This window comes from Cryptotermes secundus, unplaced genomic scaffold (genome assembly GCF_002891405.2).
Source record: "Cryptotermes secundus unplaced genomic scaffold, Csec_1.0 scaffold1894, whole genome shotgun sequence".
Taxonomy (NCBI): Eukaryota; Metazoa; Arthropoda; class Insecta; order Blattodea; family Kalotermitidae; genus Cryptotermes; species Cryptotermes secundus.
The window spans coordinates 345,576-361,989 of record NW_019718027.1 but is presented as its reverse complement, the minus strand read 5'-3'; the positions used below and the strand labels follow the sequence as shown (position 1 = coordinate 361,989).

The following is a 16,414-nucleotide window of genomic DNA, read 5'->3' as shown; positions in this document are numbered from 1 at the left end:
TACTCGCCACTTAAGGTCTCCACCAGAGAATTGTAACTGCCAAGGGTTTGAACAGGTACACAGATGTACTTGTTAGTGGCGTATCTCTAAAGTTAGTTCGTGTTCGTTTCGGGCGAACATAAACTCTGCTTGAAAGTAAAATCGACCGTTATCTGTTATAATATGTCCAGCATACAAATGCTCTGTAGACGTGCATAATCTGATGTAAAAATGTAACTGATTTGTTTCTCTCTTTTCTGCTCCTTACCACGTACATACATAACTTCTCGGCGTTCAGGTCGGCCGGCATTTAACGCCCAAAGCTCATTTCATGGTGGTTTTTCAGCGATTTGGTGGGGTCGATATTGAAGATAAGTTGTTATATGTTCGGGTTGTTGATTTTCAGATCACTCCAGGGGTCCGGAAGTGCGAGGGACGAGCTGACGAAAGACAATTGCATGTTGTCAGATAATCGTACTGTGCCTGAGCCCTAATTTACGCACTTACTGCACACAAAACCCAGTGTTCGTACGTAAACGTTTACAGATTACGCACAGTGACTGACCATTTACTGAGCTGCGTGTTTTGACCGGATGTTAAGTTGCAACCGAGGGCCGGAGAAGACGTGTTTGGGTGACAAGACATTCATCTCTGTCGGACCAGGATAGGCACTTTCGGTGTTATTTGGAGTAAGGTCGACAAGTGCAGACATAAGTGTGAAAGGCTTTGTTTATGTGTGTTTTTTTAACTTTTTTTTTGGCAGTGCTCCTTGTGGTCGGTGTAGAGGAGATAAACCCCCATAACATGTTTTCAGAGGCTGAAATATTTTATGAAAGGAAGTGTGTATTTTATTAAGCATTATATAAATACATTCATGATTCAATGGAGAATTGACTGTGCTCACAAACGTTTAAAAATGACACTTCGCGGGTGGCCTCCCTCGTCATCTCTGCATTCTTTTGCAACGCACCGCGGTTTCTGGCAGTAGTTTTTTGTGTTTGTGTTGTCCTGTATTTAGGTAGAGGCCTTGCGACGGCTGATCACACGTCCAAGGAGCCCTACCGTCTGTAAAAATGACCATGAAACTGAGAAATCAGCTCTGTGCTTCAGAATGGAAGCAAGAGGAGGAAAGAATGAAGTAAATTAAACTGAGATACTGGATAATATGAAATGACGTTGCTCACGCAGTTGCAACATTTCGTTGCGTTAAGCGGGTAGCGGTCTACATAAACTAAAGCATCACTCGACGAAATAGATGTGTAAATTTTGTTGTCCTTAAGAAGTTCATCACCACAGACATACCGGTATGTACTTCGCACTCCTGTTAAACATTTATCGTATATTATATAAGAATTGGACATTTGCCTGTAAATTTAGTAGTGTAATATTTTGAAGACATCAATATATTTAAGTATAAAATATAAACAGTTACGTAATCCATCAGTATTGTGTGTTCAGGCGCTCCTTGTTTCCGATGTACGTTTATGGCTTATGTCACATTTTGTATGTAATTAATACACGCCATCTGTTATTGGAGACGTACGAGATATGTGTATGATCTCTGTGAAATTTGTATTCCATTCTTGTTTCTTTAAGTATCTTTATGTTGTCGCGAGAGCGCGGAGAGGTAAACCGTGACGCGCGCAGCTCTGCCTAGCAACACCGCAGCCTCCCCTCCGCCTTCTGGAACGTTCTGGAGGCTGAGGAGAGCTGAGGCTGCATGAGAGCTGCGCAAGGGTCTGGGCAAATGCGGTGCGGACTGAACACTGTGTGTGTGAGGAAGCAAATTTGGAGCAGCTAAATAATAAGTTGATCTCCTGCCAAGAAAAATTTAGGGGAACCCCAGAAAGGTGATAATTACTAGACACATGGCATTCGAAAAGGACAAGCTTCGGGCAAAAATTAAAAAATAAAATAATAAATAAAAATAAATAAAAACCGTGATAAGTGCTTGTCAACCAACTGGCGGCCTGCCAAAACGCACCGAAAAGCGAGATCAGCGACATGAAGGTTGCCTAGAGAGAATTCAAGGAAACAATGATGGTCACTTTAGACAGACAGTTTAAGGGCTTGATGGCGGCACTTCAACAGTAGGACCAGAGTCTTCGCGAGGTCGGTGGTAGGCTGCAGGTGACAACGAGACGTAGTGGCGACGTGGGAGCCACACACCGGAAATGGCGTAAGTACAAGCCCGGACTAGACGTGGTGGCGGGGGGGACGCAGGCAACATGGCGATTCTCATCTTGGAGAGGGTTTGACGCCGTGGCTAAACAGCGGTTGGGTAGCCGTGAAAAAGGCCACGCTGCCGACATCCTACACATTTGGAAGACCGTTAAATGGGTCACCAGCTTGTGGTGGTCTACCATTCACAACTCAAAGCTAGAGCCCATCTGATATGTGAGTCGCTACAAGAATTTGTGGCGGGGTTCCAGCAGGACCCTTGACGGGTTGCCTGAGGAATTCGCCCAGAGGGAGGCAGTTTGTCCGTTCCGAGATGGAATGAACGGACCAGTACATGAAGCAGCGCTTCCTCAGCGAGGCGACCGGTTCTTCTATGGAGCTGTTAAGTAGACTTTAAAGCTAGATGCTGCGAACGTGACAGCAAGACCAGCGAAGGTGCACAAGATGAGGGCTGCAGCTCCTATGAGAACACTATCACCAGCGGCTGATCGCCGTAGGACTGGAAAACCCATATGCTGGAAGTGTAGAAACGTCGGAGCCACAGAAGAGACGGTCAACAGAGTTGCGACAAAGAATCCGACTAGAACTAAGTGCCTTCGAGGTCAGCATCCCCCCGGAGAAGCGACGATAATGGATGGTGGCTGAATAGAGAAGAAATTGTGCCACGTGACCATCGCTATATCTGTTATTACAGCAGGACTGCTCGAGAGGAAGCCACGTTGGCCGTACGTTCTACAGAGAGCGTCCATCGAGAAACTCCTCGCTTCGAAGAAGGCGCTGATGAAACTGACTCGTACGTGGAGCGCGATATAATATCGATGTTCGTAGCAAATATCAGACGGATTCACCCTGGAACTGGTTGTCCTGCGGAACTACGACACGGTGATGGCTTTTAAAGGCAACGTGCTATGACTGTGCCTAGAAGAGGAGTCTTAAGGCGTCCCAGATCGAAGACACCACCTTGAGCCACTGTGATCTTGTCACGTTGGCAGTTCGGAACCTCAAACTCTAGGTACTCGATGACTCGGTGAACCGACGCAAGGAAGAACATTAGCGCTGGAGAAGATAGTGCTGGAATTCCACGACATTTTCGCATATATGATAGACGAATATGGGCGAACACGTTGATTTTGTCGCCCTGTCGACACTCGCCCAATCTAAGTTCCTGCGTCGGCTTCTGCTGGCAAAACAGGCTGAGGTAGACACGATAATGATGAATACGAAAGACGAAGGGTATTCAAGGAGTCTTGTGCTATTTCCGGTCGCTCAGTGACGTTACAAATGATTTATTCGTACTATTCAGGATTGACTACACACTTCATATGCTTGTTGGGTGAAAGTGGTTCTCGACTCTGGATTTGAAGAATGGTTACTGAGAAGTTTCCGTGCACCCTAACCACAAGGATAGGAAGGTACCTGACAGTGGCTATGGCATTTCAGTTATGCCTTTGGCCTTTGCAAGGCTCCAACGCTCGAGCGCCTGATGGAATCCGTCGTGTGGGGTCTTATTTACGAAGCGTGCCTGGAGTAACTGGTTGATTTACAGGATGTTCAATCAAGGAGGAAACTTCGCAACACGGCTGACCGGGCCCAATATTCCTCGCAGATCGCTGCTGTAACTATAACGGCACGCGTTTATCAGCGCTAATGACTCATTTTGCTATCAGCGGTTACAGCAGCAATCTGTGAGGAATGTTGGGCTGGGTCAGCGGTGTTGCGAAGTTTCCTCATTAACTGAACGTACTGTAGTTGTCGGTAGGACGTTCTCGGAGCAAGTTCGACAATTTGCGGAAGGTGTCCCTCAAACTCAGTGCCGAGAATTTTCAACTGCCCCAGAAGTAGGCGTGTTATCTGGGGCATATCGTTTCTGCGGAAGGACTGGCTACGGGCCCAGAGACGCTGCAGGCTTTACGAGAGACAACCATAAGTGACTAGAGCCGCTCCTTCCTCAGCAGAAGTTGTAACGTATATGGGCCTGCAGCTTTGCTGAGGAGCTGATGTGGGTGCTGATCCCGGTTGGATAGCCTGGTACGAAGAATATGAAAGGGCGTCGTAACCTTTTAAAGCAAAATGACAACTATATATACCATATGATTTGATGTTCAAGAGCTCTAAATTTTGCTCACAAAGCGTATTTATGGCTCACGTATGGTCCTCAGATTAAACAGTGTGGACTGGATCATCTTTGTAATAGAGGCGCAGTGTGTTTTTTCTGAGGTACGAAACTAATGTTGAAATGTATAAGTTAAATGAATTTGACCTCAGAATGTATTCACGAGTTTCGTAAGGTCATAGTAAATATCTGTTATTTCCCTAAACAGCATTACCGTGTAGGTTGGCAAAACGGTGAGGCCTGATACGTGTATTCGAAACTTGCTGGGTTCGATTTTCATCCGGGTCGTCGGTTATCTTAACTGACACTTTCCGTGGTTTTCCTCAGCTCCTCCAGGCAAATTCCGGGATTAGTGCCTTGATTATTCCCCTACCGCTTCCTTCCGGACCCTTTCCAATTTGTCAATGTACGCACAGGACATTAAAGTTGTACCTAAGCGGCCTCCGTAGTCTAGGGGTAACATTCTCACCTCGTGACTCAAGGTACGCGGGTTCAAACCCGGCGGAGGTCGTGGAAGGGCGGAAAAATTCAGGGAACAAGTCTTCCGGGAGGGACTTTAAGTCGTGGGTCCCGTGTCGTAGATTTACGGCACGTAAAATATCCTCATGTCTCTAGGAGACCTCTGAGCAAAATTAGGCAGAGTTTCCCGCCCAAGTAGTTTCCAGTTCCTCCGGTAGATGGGGAAGTATCGGGGACCACTGCCAGAGAGGTGGCCGACCTCGCTGGCAGGATGGGGCTGATAGCGAGCACCAGTACTGGAAGGGCATGGCGACTGGTAGAATATCAAAGGGGGACGTACAATAGACTATTAGTCGCGGTGCATGGGGAAACCCACCCCCTCCACAAATAATAATAATAATAATAATAATAATAGTTGTACCTAGCACCGGAGTTTAATAATTGTCTCGCGGATATGGCTAACCAGCTGGCCCAACTAATGGAAAACACAGTGATTTGGAAGGAGCATAGACTGCCTTCCAGTCCTTGATGGATCCCTTTGTGCGACTTTCGCCGTAGGATGCCTCCGGTCAGGCAATACGGATGTGAGTACTGTAGTGTTTGGAGGTGTGCGGAAGGTCCAGGGGCTTGTCGTAACTTACTGGAGCAGCGCCCTGTGACTCGAGAAGAGTACTGACGGCTGTTGTGTAGGCGTTGGAACGCTTCCACAATGACCTGTGTGGGGAAGACCTGGCTCCTTAGTTTCAACAACCTCGGCGAGGGCGCTGTCTAGAAGGTCCCCGGTCAGGTAACGTGGCGGTAGTGTCTTCGCACGTGGCTGGGACCGTGCCACCCTGATGATCAGGCATTTAGTCTGCAAAGTCCACAATGCTCCCAGGGCGAGGATGATTGTGGTGCGCCTGGAAGGACAAGCAGCACCGTCGCTTGAGCGGGGGAAAGGTATAAACATACTGCTTTCCTCTTCTGAAACGTTCTGGTGGCTGAGAATGCGATGTTTGCCGGGATCCTGCGCGTAGGTTACGGAATATACTGCGCAGGAACTAACGAGTGATAGTGACGACACAGAGGCGTTCAGTGACGCAGTTCTGAACCAAAGCCAAACAACCTCCAGACCGTAAACTTTGTTCTGTTGTGCGTAATGTTGTATTTATGACTCTGGAACATACCAGTTTCATTTGCTGTGAACTTGTCGTTTAGAGGGGTTTGTTGAAAATACTGCTGTTCTGGCAGCATGCTTTAAAGGCGCTGTTACTGGAATCTGAAGTGGCTGGATGTGATATCTTTCTAGTATTGGAGGGTGGGGGGGAACTAGAGAGATAGCTGGCTAACTTACGTTTAAGCGATTAAGAATATTTTTTTTTGTGTGTATCGCCCTTGAATTGTGGGTGTCTATATTGAAACATCGATAGCATCACATTTATATATATATATATATCTTGTTTCAGTGTTGACTTTTTCTAGAGCTCCATGGCAAAGGGCCTAGCTCGACACCCCCCATACCGGCTCCTGTGAGGCCTCCCAAGTATATTAGCTAAGTGTATGCAATTTGGAGCTGTTGGCTGTACGCGCTAAGTTGTACACCCCTGCCGGCTCTCTTTTCAGAACATCGCGCAAAATTCCGTGGGCGGGCAGGCTGTTAGTGCGGAAGTTCCTTGCTAAGTAGGCAGCACTGGGGTTGCTGTCTGTGTGGGTAGTTTGCAGTACAGTTTGTAGAGTACACTGATGATGCCATGGGAAGTTAGGCTTAATTGTAAGAAACCATATTGCTGACGATAGCAGGGACTCAAGATACTTGACAACGCAGAAAATAACTTACTTGTATCCAAGAGCCATGAATTTGTAATTGAGTAAAGTTCATAACGAGGAGATTAGCTGTTTGTATTATTTTCTGACCAGGGTGAGATAACAAGGATATGTAGCACGCATTGGGAATCGGTATGGGCGTAGAAAACTGCTGTTGGGTAGGAACAAGGCAGCAGAAAACACGTTAAGAGCAAGGAATTCTTTACTCAGCTCAACAGTTGTTTCAGGAATGGTTAAACTGGATGGAATTTGATGTGAGAATTCCTGGCAGAACAGCACAGTTCGTATTTGCGACCAGCACTTTACTTGCATATCCCGATGCCTTTACATTATGTTCTCGTCTTAACCTTATATATCACAGTGGGTACTGTATTTGCGACCTCCTCTAAAATGAAAAAAATCTGTAGTTGCTAACTGGGGATGTTTATGGGATTCGTGTGATCCTCGGGGTAAACAACTCTTCTAATGCGGAACATCATTAACCGGTTATTTTTCATGCGCCTAGCATAAAACCCATAGAGATTTCAAAACGAAATCGTTATGATTATCAGCATTTGTTCACACTTTGCTTAGTTCACCGTGATCCACTCTTGTACGTAGGACATGCACGCTGTGAGCTTGAAAAGTTCTGGAAAGAGACGATGACCTGCTGAACTACCAGTCATCACACTTTGCGGTTAGCATACATGGAAGCCATGAAGTGGCGCCTCCATCGGCCTTCCCGCGAACTCGTTCCATCTGACGCGGAGCGAACGTAGTAGTGCTTTCACACATGGAGGGAGGAATTCAGTGTTCTTCGTATGCGGTAAACTGGACGTACTATTAGGATCGGTTCGTCGGATGAGAACTCCCGTTTGCGCCCATATATACTAATTCTCGCCCTGATAATTCCATCTAGAAATATTCCTACAGTACAGGTTCCGAGTTGGAAGGTGGCAGAACCACCCGTGACCGCATCTCCCTCACCTGCACAGAGGGTTAGTGCAGTTATGTTACATCCGACAGGAGTTTCAGACACGGATGTTCCATATTTCAACTCTTTGTATTTGTTTCTCTGTATCGTCTTTTCTTGCTCTCACAGATCATGTTAAATCCTGGCGCCAGCCGCCCTCGACAGTATCCAGGCTTTCTTCATTTATTCATTTCTTGTCATTGCAGATAAGCAGAGGGGCCACAGAAGGCAAACATGTCAATTGGACGGAGCTCCAGATAGTACCAGGTAATCAAACCAAATTTTGACCATATTGTGATATATATATATATATATATATATGTGTGTGTGTGTGTGTGTGTGTGTGTGTGTGTGTGTGTGTGTTGTTTTCATTCAAGTGGATGTATGTGATGCGAAATCAATAAATAGGCGTCGAGGATCCGTTGTGTTTAACGGCGCACAGCAGGGGACATTGCCTTGGAGAGATGAATGACGACACAGTCGAACATACCCACACTCCTGTAATTGTATGGGGGAGGGGGGTTGCTGTTAGGTTCCCATAACCCCCCCCTCGTAGAATGGGGTGAGACAGTCAGGCTGCTGTCGGGCCTACTGTACCAGTCCCGGAGTGTTGAGCAGCTGGTGGAAAGAGAATATGTAGGCGAATCGAAAGCACTCGGAGAAAACCCGCCGTAGTGTCAATTTGTTCACCACAAATCCCACTTGACCTGGTCTGGGGTTGAACCCGGAGACTAACCGCCTGAGTCGCTATCCTGTGTCACAGAATAGAATTAGTATTTTGTTTCTCCGAATAATTCGCGAAAAGAACTTAGTATTTGCAACCGTAAGTTCTCCAAAGTTAACACACAAGCTGGTAACAAAAAAATCGATTTATGCGTCGCGTATTTTGGGCATTTTAAGCTTTCCTCTTGCTTCGGTTGTTTGCTTGAATATGGAGGCGACATATTTCCCCGAAATGTCCGGCCGGCTCCGAACTACACGACGTTACAACCCCTGACCCTTAAACATGGCAGGATTGTGACTATATACAAAGGAATAAATAGGAATAAAGAGCCCCGCCACCCTCCCAAGCTTCTAAATATGCGCTTTCTCCCCTGAACGCATAATTTCTCCCCGTTTGCAATTTCTGTAGGAAAGTTATTCTAAAAAGCTCTTAAGCTGTGTAGTGTCACTAGGAGAACAACGCATTTCCTTGCATCAGGAGATGTCTACTGTGCAGACTGCAGAATTACTACTAAAATTCACTGGCCACAAATTCGTCGAATATGTTCGCCATTGGCGTCTGTTAAGTTTCTCCTGGCGAGTGGGCGGTTCGTGGAGGCGCTTCTAGAAAGAGAGGTCCAGAACACGTGTTCCTGTTGCACCTGAAACGGAGACCTCTAGCGGGAGAGTAGGGAGTTAAGACCGAGACAGGATCCCAATCGATATGATGTTAAGACGGATGAGGTTTTACCTCATTGTGAGGGCGTATAGGGGGCGTCAGGGTGAAACTGTATTCGTTCTGAGGCTTGAACGAGGTGTCGTTAGTCAAAGATCTTTGAGGGTACGTGATACCTGGAGTAGGCAGCCTTGCGGGAAAGGCGAGAGAGCGTGTGCAACCAGATCTGCTTCGTGGCGGTATTGTTTTATTCGTATTTGAAAACAGAATTGAGTGGAATTATACTGTTCCGATTTACGTCACTATCTGAAGATGACGCCTTCTTGAAGACGCACTACTTACACACCGCAGTCAGTTCGCAAGACTTAGACAAGCTACACGACGTGCCTGGTACCGGCACATAACCACCAACCGGGTTAGGACCATAGAAGGGACGGAAAAGAACTGATAGGGGCAGGTTTTCTCCGAGTACTTCGGTTTCCCCTGCCAATCTTCATTCCACCAACTGCTCCACAATCACCCTCACCTATCATCTTGGGCTGGTACAATAGGCCAGAAGTGGCCGCAGTACAAGGAACTTAGTCCCACCCCACTAGCAATAAAAAAAACTCTACTAAAGAATCTAACGCACACAATCGCTAAAGTACCTATCAAGAAAATATCAAGCTGTCCCTGTAACAGGCCGTGGGGGTCCATAGGGTTGTGAGACGTCGAGGATCCCACATTTTCTAGACATTCGGCTCACAGATGGCGCTGAGGCTGTCAGCATTACGCGCTGGCCAGCAGCCTCTTATCCTCCCCCCCGAAGATTCCTGGTACTCATTTCTGTTAGAGGCTGAGTCAACCCCAGTGCCATAGTGCGGCTGGAAGGATTAGGTCAGTTGAAAATTACAGTGACCTGATGGGTAATCGAACCCGCGACCTTCCCTCTTGTAGCATAGTGCCTCAACCAGCTACACAGCTTGTAACTGCCTATTAGCCACCGCATAGAAGCATTAATACCCAGACAGTCAGAAGGAAGTGCACGCCAAAAACGTCAGCATAAAACAACAACACACAATTTCGAACTCATCAGCCTGGTCACTCTTATCGGTAACAGTGCTCTACAGTGTGTCTGTAGCTGCATGCTTTGGTGATAAAGAGATTGCGAAATACAAGACACCTTAATTTTAATTGTATATAATATTGACAACTAACGTCATGTTAATAACGGCACTGTAAAATTGGATCCAATCCCAGTTTATTTTAATAGAATTACCATTTGAGTAAATTTAGATTTTTATTTGTAAACTGTGACCACATGAAAGTGTCGTGCCATAACAATGAATTGTTTTCCCTATATTTTGTTGTTTTGACGTATAGAAAGACAGTTATAGCTGCATTAATACAGGGCAGGTTGCAAACACAAACTCTCATAAGCACAATGCTACAAGACAGAAGGCCGTGGGTTCGACTCCCAGTGTCACTATAGCCCTGTGGTCGACTCAGGCTCTAACAGAAATGAGTACGCAGGAGTCTTGCTGGGGTTTAAAGGGCGGCCGACGTGTAAGGCTGACAACCCTACAACTTCAACGAAGTATTTAAAAACTCAGTTCATACCTCACAGAAAACACGATGCTTCTCAGAAGAGTGCATATTTTGTGGGATATGACGCCGTGTAGTCTAGTAGAAGTTTACAGACATTACGCTCTGCTTGCTAGGCTTCCTCTTCCGGCCTGAAGATGGAGGCAGACGTCTACCAGACTACACGGCATCACATCCCAGAAGCTAGTTACCGCCGGGCCAACTTACAAATCTGACAGTCGCTTCGCAAAGACCAACTAGTCGGTGCTCTGTGGCTGTACAACCCTTTGATAGACCTTGGGAGCTTTCTCAGTTCCTTTTTATCATTTTTACACGGTCAGTAGGACTCCTTGGACGGCGGATCAGTCCATCGCAAGGCCGCTACCTGCACCACAAACGTAGAATAAACGCCTGAAGTGTGATTCGAACCCACGATCCCAGTGTTTGAGCGGTCGAAGACAGTTCATGCCTTAGACCGCTCGCTTTCCACTGATCGGCGTCTGAGATCATACAGAACTCACAGTTACGCTTTCTGTGATGTTAAAGCAGGTGGTGCAAGAGGAGTATAGTAACCACTGTGCTTTAAGGGGGAAGTCGACAGGGTAGTTGGGGCCTCATCTGACAGATTCCAATGAAAGTTCGCAACTCTGTCCCTTTTGGGAACACTGTATCGATCGGCCAGCTTGCTGGGGGCGGGGCGGGGGGTTCACTACGCATCGTGTTTATCTTCTCCAGTGTAGACCTACATACACGTATGCACGCTTACATCATCCACGCTCTGAAATTTATAAGTGAAAGGAAATTATCATGCATGAAAAATACGCTCAGTGGTTTTTATGATGGGCTGTTGAAGATGAGCACGAAAGTACAGTATAATGGCCTTCACATATGTTAGTGCTTCTGACAGATTTCCGCTATTCTAATAGCGTAGGATGCTAGAATGGATCGTCTCTGCTGTTTCCCACCGCAGCAGGTGTGTCAGGAGTGCAGGATCTGAACACACGGGCGACCAGAAGCATAACCAGTCTCAGTTTCCGATATTTCGTGTGCCTGCGTCAGAAAATGTGCCCAGAATAGTTGGAAATTCATTAAAATGTACATTAATTACCTTATATTAAACACTTTTGTTATTACGTACAGTAGCTTTTCGTGTGGATAGGGCTGTAGGTAGTTCAAAGTTTAGAGCATAAAGCGACCACAACATGTACCCAGTCTTGTGCCCTGCAGTGGTCATTATATCTTGAATTCACGTCTGTGGAAATAAGGAGCAGCGTTCTGTGGTTTGCATTTTTATAGCTGCAGATGAGTTAAACGGCTTCATTTGTGTCTAAAGAGGACGTATAAGGGGCCGCGTGAGACTTCTCTGTCAGTTCTGAACTTCGGCAATAGGTGGGCGTAGGAAGGATATGCCAAGCGGTCTTCACATAACTGACTGGCTTCTCCTATGCAGTGGCCCATTGCAAATCGTACCCAAATAAAAGCACTAACTTTAATATCTCACTGCATGTGAAACACAAATGAGTGTTCATAAAACACGCCGAAAGTGTGCTTCATTACATACATCAACCCTTTTAGCCGTATTGAGAGAAACATGAGTAGCAGTTTCCGCCTCGACGTGGCGATGGAATTTCAACATTCACTTGCTGTTACAAGCGGAACGCATTCTTTAAGAAATGCACACAGCTGTGTCACTGCACGCGGTAGCGTAGTTGGCTGAGGCACAGTGCTAGAAGCCGGAAGGTCGCGGGTTAAGTTACCGATGAGGTTATGGATTTTTTTTCAATTGACCTAATCCTTCCAACCGCACTATGGCCCTGGGATTGACTCAGCCTCTAACCCAAATGAGCACCCGGAATTTTCATGGGGGGGGGGGGAAAAGGGCGGCAGGCGCGTAAGGCCGACAACCTCACCATCTGTGAGTCCATTGTTTAGATAATGTGGGACCCTCGACGTCTCACAACCCTATTGGCCTTCACGGCCTGTTATACACAGATGTGTCACGGGATGTTAGGTCCGGAGATCCGGGTGGCCGCAGTCGCTGGGCTGGCCGTAGGACAGCTAACACCACCCTGCTGATTCCAACTCTGTCGCGAAGCGAAGTTCGAGTGAAGAATGGCATAATTGTGAATGGATAAGCTTCAGCAGTGGTACATGGATTTAAATGGACCACTCCATATAAACTGTTAAGTCGCCACGCCACACTCATGCTGTGAAATGTTTCCATTTAGTGCGAAGCATCATGTTAAGGATATCAGTCGATGTGGAATTATGTATGGATATGCGAGATATTTAGGTTCTATCGATGGGCTGAATCTATATTGATGTGGAATGTTTTCCGTCGATATATCGATATCATTTGGCATTCCTTGAGTAGTGAGTTGCGTGGAGTGAATGGACGGCGTGTCTTCTTGTTATTAGGCTAGTGGCTCAACTGTACGGAGGCATGAAGTTATTTATTTTCCCCATTTCCACCTAAGAGTTCCCCATGAGTGGAGGTGGCGCTTTAATGAGCAGACGCTTCGAATCTATATGAAATTCGGGATCGCGTATTTCTCCCTCTCGGGAGAGGTTCAGGTGAGAAGTTGCCTTTGCTACTTCAGAGGCTCCATAAGAAGATACGTCCTCAGATGAGGATGTTCAGAGGGAAAGCTCCAAGAGAGCGTTTACTTTTGGGACATGAAAATATAGGGATAATGTTAAATTGCTCCTGCTGTTGTGATGTGTCAATAAGGATTATACAGTGTTTCATTTTAATAGTGTACACGTATAATTTGAAGTAGATTCTGATATTCATTGTTCGCTGTTTCACCTGGTATACTAGGATTTATCACTTCCTGGTGTATCCTTTTCACGCACCGAGGATCCGCCAGTAATAATCAACCTTCAGACGACCTCATCTGCGTTGTGGTCACGGCGGTGTCACTGCACTGGCTTTCTTGGTTTTTGTTAGTTTCTCCATGCGAATAACAGACCAATATGCCGCGGTTTGCCCTTCAACTAAGTAGTCACATCTATCCGCTAAGGGCAAGTTAATGGCCGTTCAGCTGGTCGGCACATTTCGTGTCTTTATGCTGCTCACGTTTACTGAATGCACAAGTTGGAAATTAATTTTACTCCATATGTTAATCGCTGTTGTGACTTTCTCAAACCTAACCTCAATTTTCCGTAAAAAGAAAGCACACAAACAGAAGCTTGTGATTATTTGTCAACTAACCCAATATGCAAGAGTGTACTTGGGCTCACGGCGTGTGATTTGGAAGTCTCTGCTGTGTTACGGGAACATGGACACATTTACGAAAATGAAGGTAATGTTGGGCCCCGGAGCGAGCTTCTGCACGTGGGGCCCTGTACTCTGCATCATGGGAATGGGGTGGGTGGTGGGGACCATCCACCTCCCTTTTGGCGGTCTTATTGATTCGGTTGGGTTAGACACCCCCTTCTATTCTCCCACCCCCAGACCAGCCGGGTACGGTTAGGTTAGGTTTGTCGAGTCCACGCCCATTTAAAGACGACAGAATGGTTGCCGGGTTCGAGTCCCCGTTGGACTAGCGTCCTTTTGGCCACAAGCAATAGCAAGCCCAGTTGATGATCTGTTGTTCAGGACACTCAGATCTGTTCCCTTGTGTCTTGTCTCTCCATAACTCCGCATTTTTTCTGGGAATGTCAACACATTTCGGTGAATTATAATTTAAATCGTGAATGGTCATAACGAGAGTTATTCAGCATATTTACCGTCATTGTATTATGACGCACCATGAAGAGCAGCTCTGAGCTGTTCGCATCCCTTCATTTTCCTTAAAGTCCATTTTAACACGCCAGTCACGTGTTTCAACACGTAGGAACGGTGCCCTCTTTGTATTTTTCCTGCACAGTGTACGGCGTAATTGAGGTGCAGTGTTACCTGTGCTGCAGACATTGAATTCTGAAATGTTGTTAATGTTAATGCAGTGCATTTCAGAATCCAAAATGACAACAAACAACCAAATAAGCCGCATCGAATCTTTTGACTGGCCATGAACCATGAACCAAGAACCAAGGGAAGGTGTGCCGTGTTGGACCCGATATTGATACTTCATGGCAGTTGTACTGACTGTGGAAAACTCAAGCTGTTTCTCTGGGTCACACTGTGATTATTTGTTGTGATCGTGCCGCACCCATGATTTTCTAAACAAGGTATGTTTACTTTATACTTGAGTTGGCATATTTTAAGTTACGTTTCGTGTGGGAGGTTAACACAGTTTCATTTGGGTTTAGCTTGGCCTGCAAGCAACTTTATTTGCATCAGGGATAACAAAGGAATATAAAGGTCATCTGTAAACATGTTTCAGAACAATAAAAAAACTCCGTGGTTTTAGTCCGCAAGCGAACTATACCGACCGAGCGACCGCCGCTTGTCGGCGAAGTTAGTGCCAACTTTAACGACTAGAGGGTGTCACGTGGCCAGCGCAACGAATCCGTACGGCCGTTAATCTCGGTTTTCTAGACCGGAACCACTGTGTCCTTGAAATAGCTCCTCAATTATAATCACGAGGCTGAGTGGACCCCGTTCTAGACCTACCACTACTCAGAGAATAATCTGGTAGCGCCGGGAATCGAACCCGGACGTTTAATTTTTGCGTTGTCCAATTTTATGAACTTCCTGTGGATATCTCCTGAAATGAAAGGCGGGCACTTGCTGCAGCAGCCAGAATTGATAGCAGTTACGAATAGTTGCAGAAGAGTACTTGAGTTGGTGTTGCAGTGTTCACCTTTGCGGAAGGCCTGCACAGTATATCTCCAGACGGCAGCTCCGTTTAGAAAAAATTGTTTAGTATCTTAGTGTACGCCTAAATGTTGCTGACTTTTCAGAGCTATCAGTTACTGGCCCGGGCATTTGAGGGAAGCATATGTCTATAGGTGAAATGTATTGCACATGAGTATAAATTGTTTTCTGAAGAAATTAGAATATATGGTTCAGATACAATAGGCAGAGCCCGGATTTTGATGACATGTCATCTTTTTTTCCTTGTATCCTATGCAGTGCTCTTAAATATATAAATCTCGGATATGAGCTGCTGGTTACAGAAATGTAAATTTTATAGGTAATTTTTGTCATTTTTTGACATTTTTAGGTTTAAGGTCATTTTTTCATTTTGGGGGTTATTTTTTGGTAAATTTGTGTACTTTTAAGGGTATTTATTGTCATTTTTTGCCATTTTAGGGAATTTTTCTTCATATGTTTTCTGAAATGTGAATAACATGGAAGCGAAGTGTTTCTTTTCTCCCTTAGGTAATTTTTCTGGATTTTTTCGGTCATTTTATAGGTCATTCTTTAAATATTTTCAGGTCATCAAAATCCGGGCCCTGACAGTAACGCGCACGAAATTGCTAGAGACATTTCGACGGTTTATGTTATGCGATGTATATAATATAGAATACAGTGTTTGTCTTGCAAGTCTCGCAGTGTTTTGTAATATCAAATCTTTAGTATCGTTTTGCTGTTTATTTGCCCTCAGGTTAGTGACATCTAGGCGTATAGGATGCATCCGTGTTGTTATGCAGTCTTTGGCACGATTTCCTGCGCCACAAGATGTCTCTGTTGTGTGTACGACGCGGTTCATGCTGCTTTCTCTCTGCGCCGAATACTGTGTTCCATTATTGTCAGTAGCTTTATGAAGGGGAAGCCCTGTGCGCGTCACATGTCTCTGCCTCCATCCCAACACGCATTTTGATTGGAATAGACGGAAAAGCGCGATCCCTTGCAACAACTCAGTTTAACTGAGATACTACAGTAGCGAAATTGTCTTTCGCTCTTTTCCTGTTGTGACCCAGTTGGACAGAACCAGTTGGACAGAACTTCACGTATAGTTCCACATTCTTCATTAAGACCTTGCATTCAACGTGATGACTCAGACAAATGGTTTCTGCAGGAAGACAGCGGGAATTATCTCTGAACTAGCTGCAACTGTCGGTATAATGCCATGAATTGTCAGCACTGCATTCCATA

At 45.7% G+C, this 16,414-nt stretch overlaps 1 protein-coding gene across 13 annotated transcripts in view; it reads left to right on the top strand.

Moving 5' to 3' along the window:
- LOC111863799 overlaps positions 1-16,414 on the top strand; it is a 512,607-nt gene that overhangs the window by 470,812 nt on the left and 25,381 nt on the right. For 11 of the 13 annotated variants that reach the window (XM_023850539.2, XM_033751102.1, XM_033751085.1 and 8 more), the window contains one exon: positions 7,694-7,754. The exons of 1 other annotated variant lie outside the window; for it this stretch is intronic. In XM_023850539.2, the coding sequence (XP_023706307.2) occupies positions 7,694-7,754 (61 nt within the window). Of the gene's footprint in view, positions 1-7,693; positions 7,758-16,414 lie in introns of those variants that run through there. One more of the 13 variants, XM_033751176.1, reaches the window with a different exon arrangement.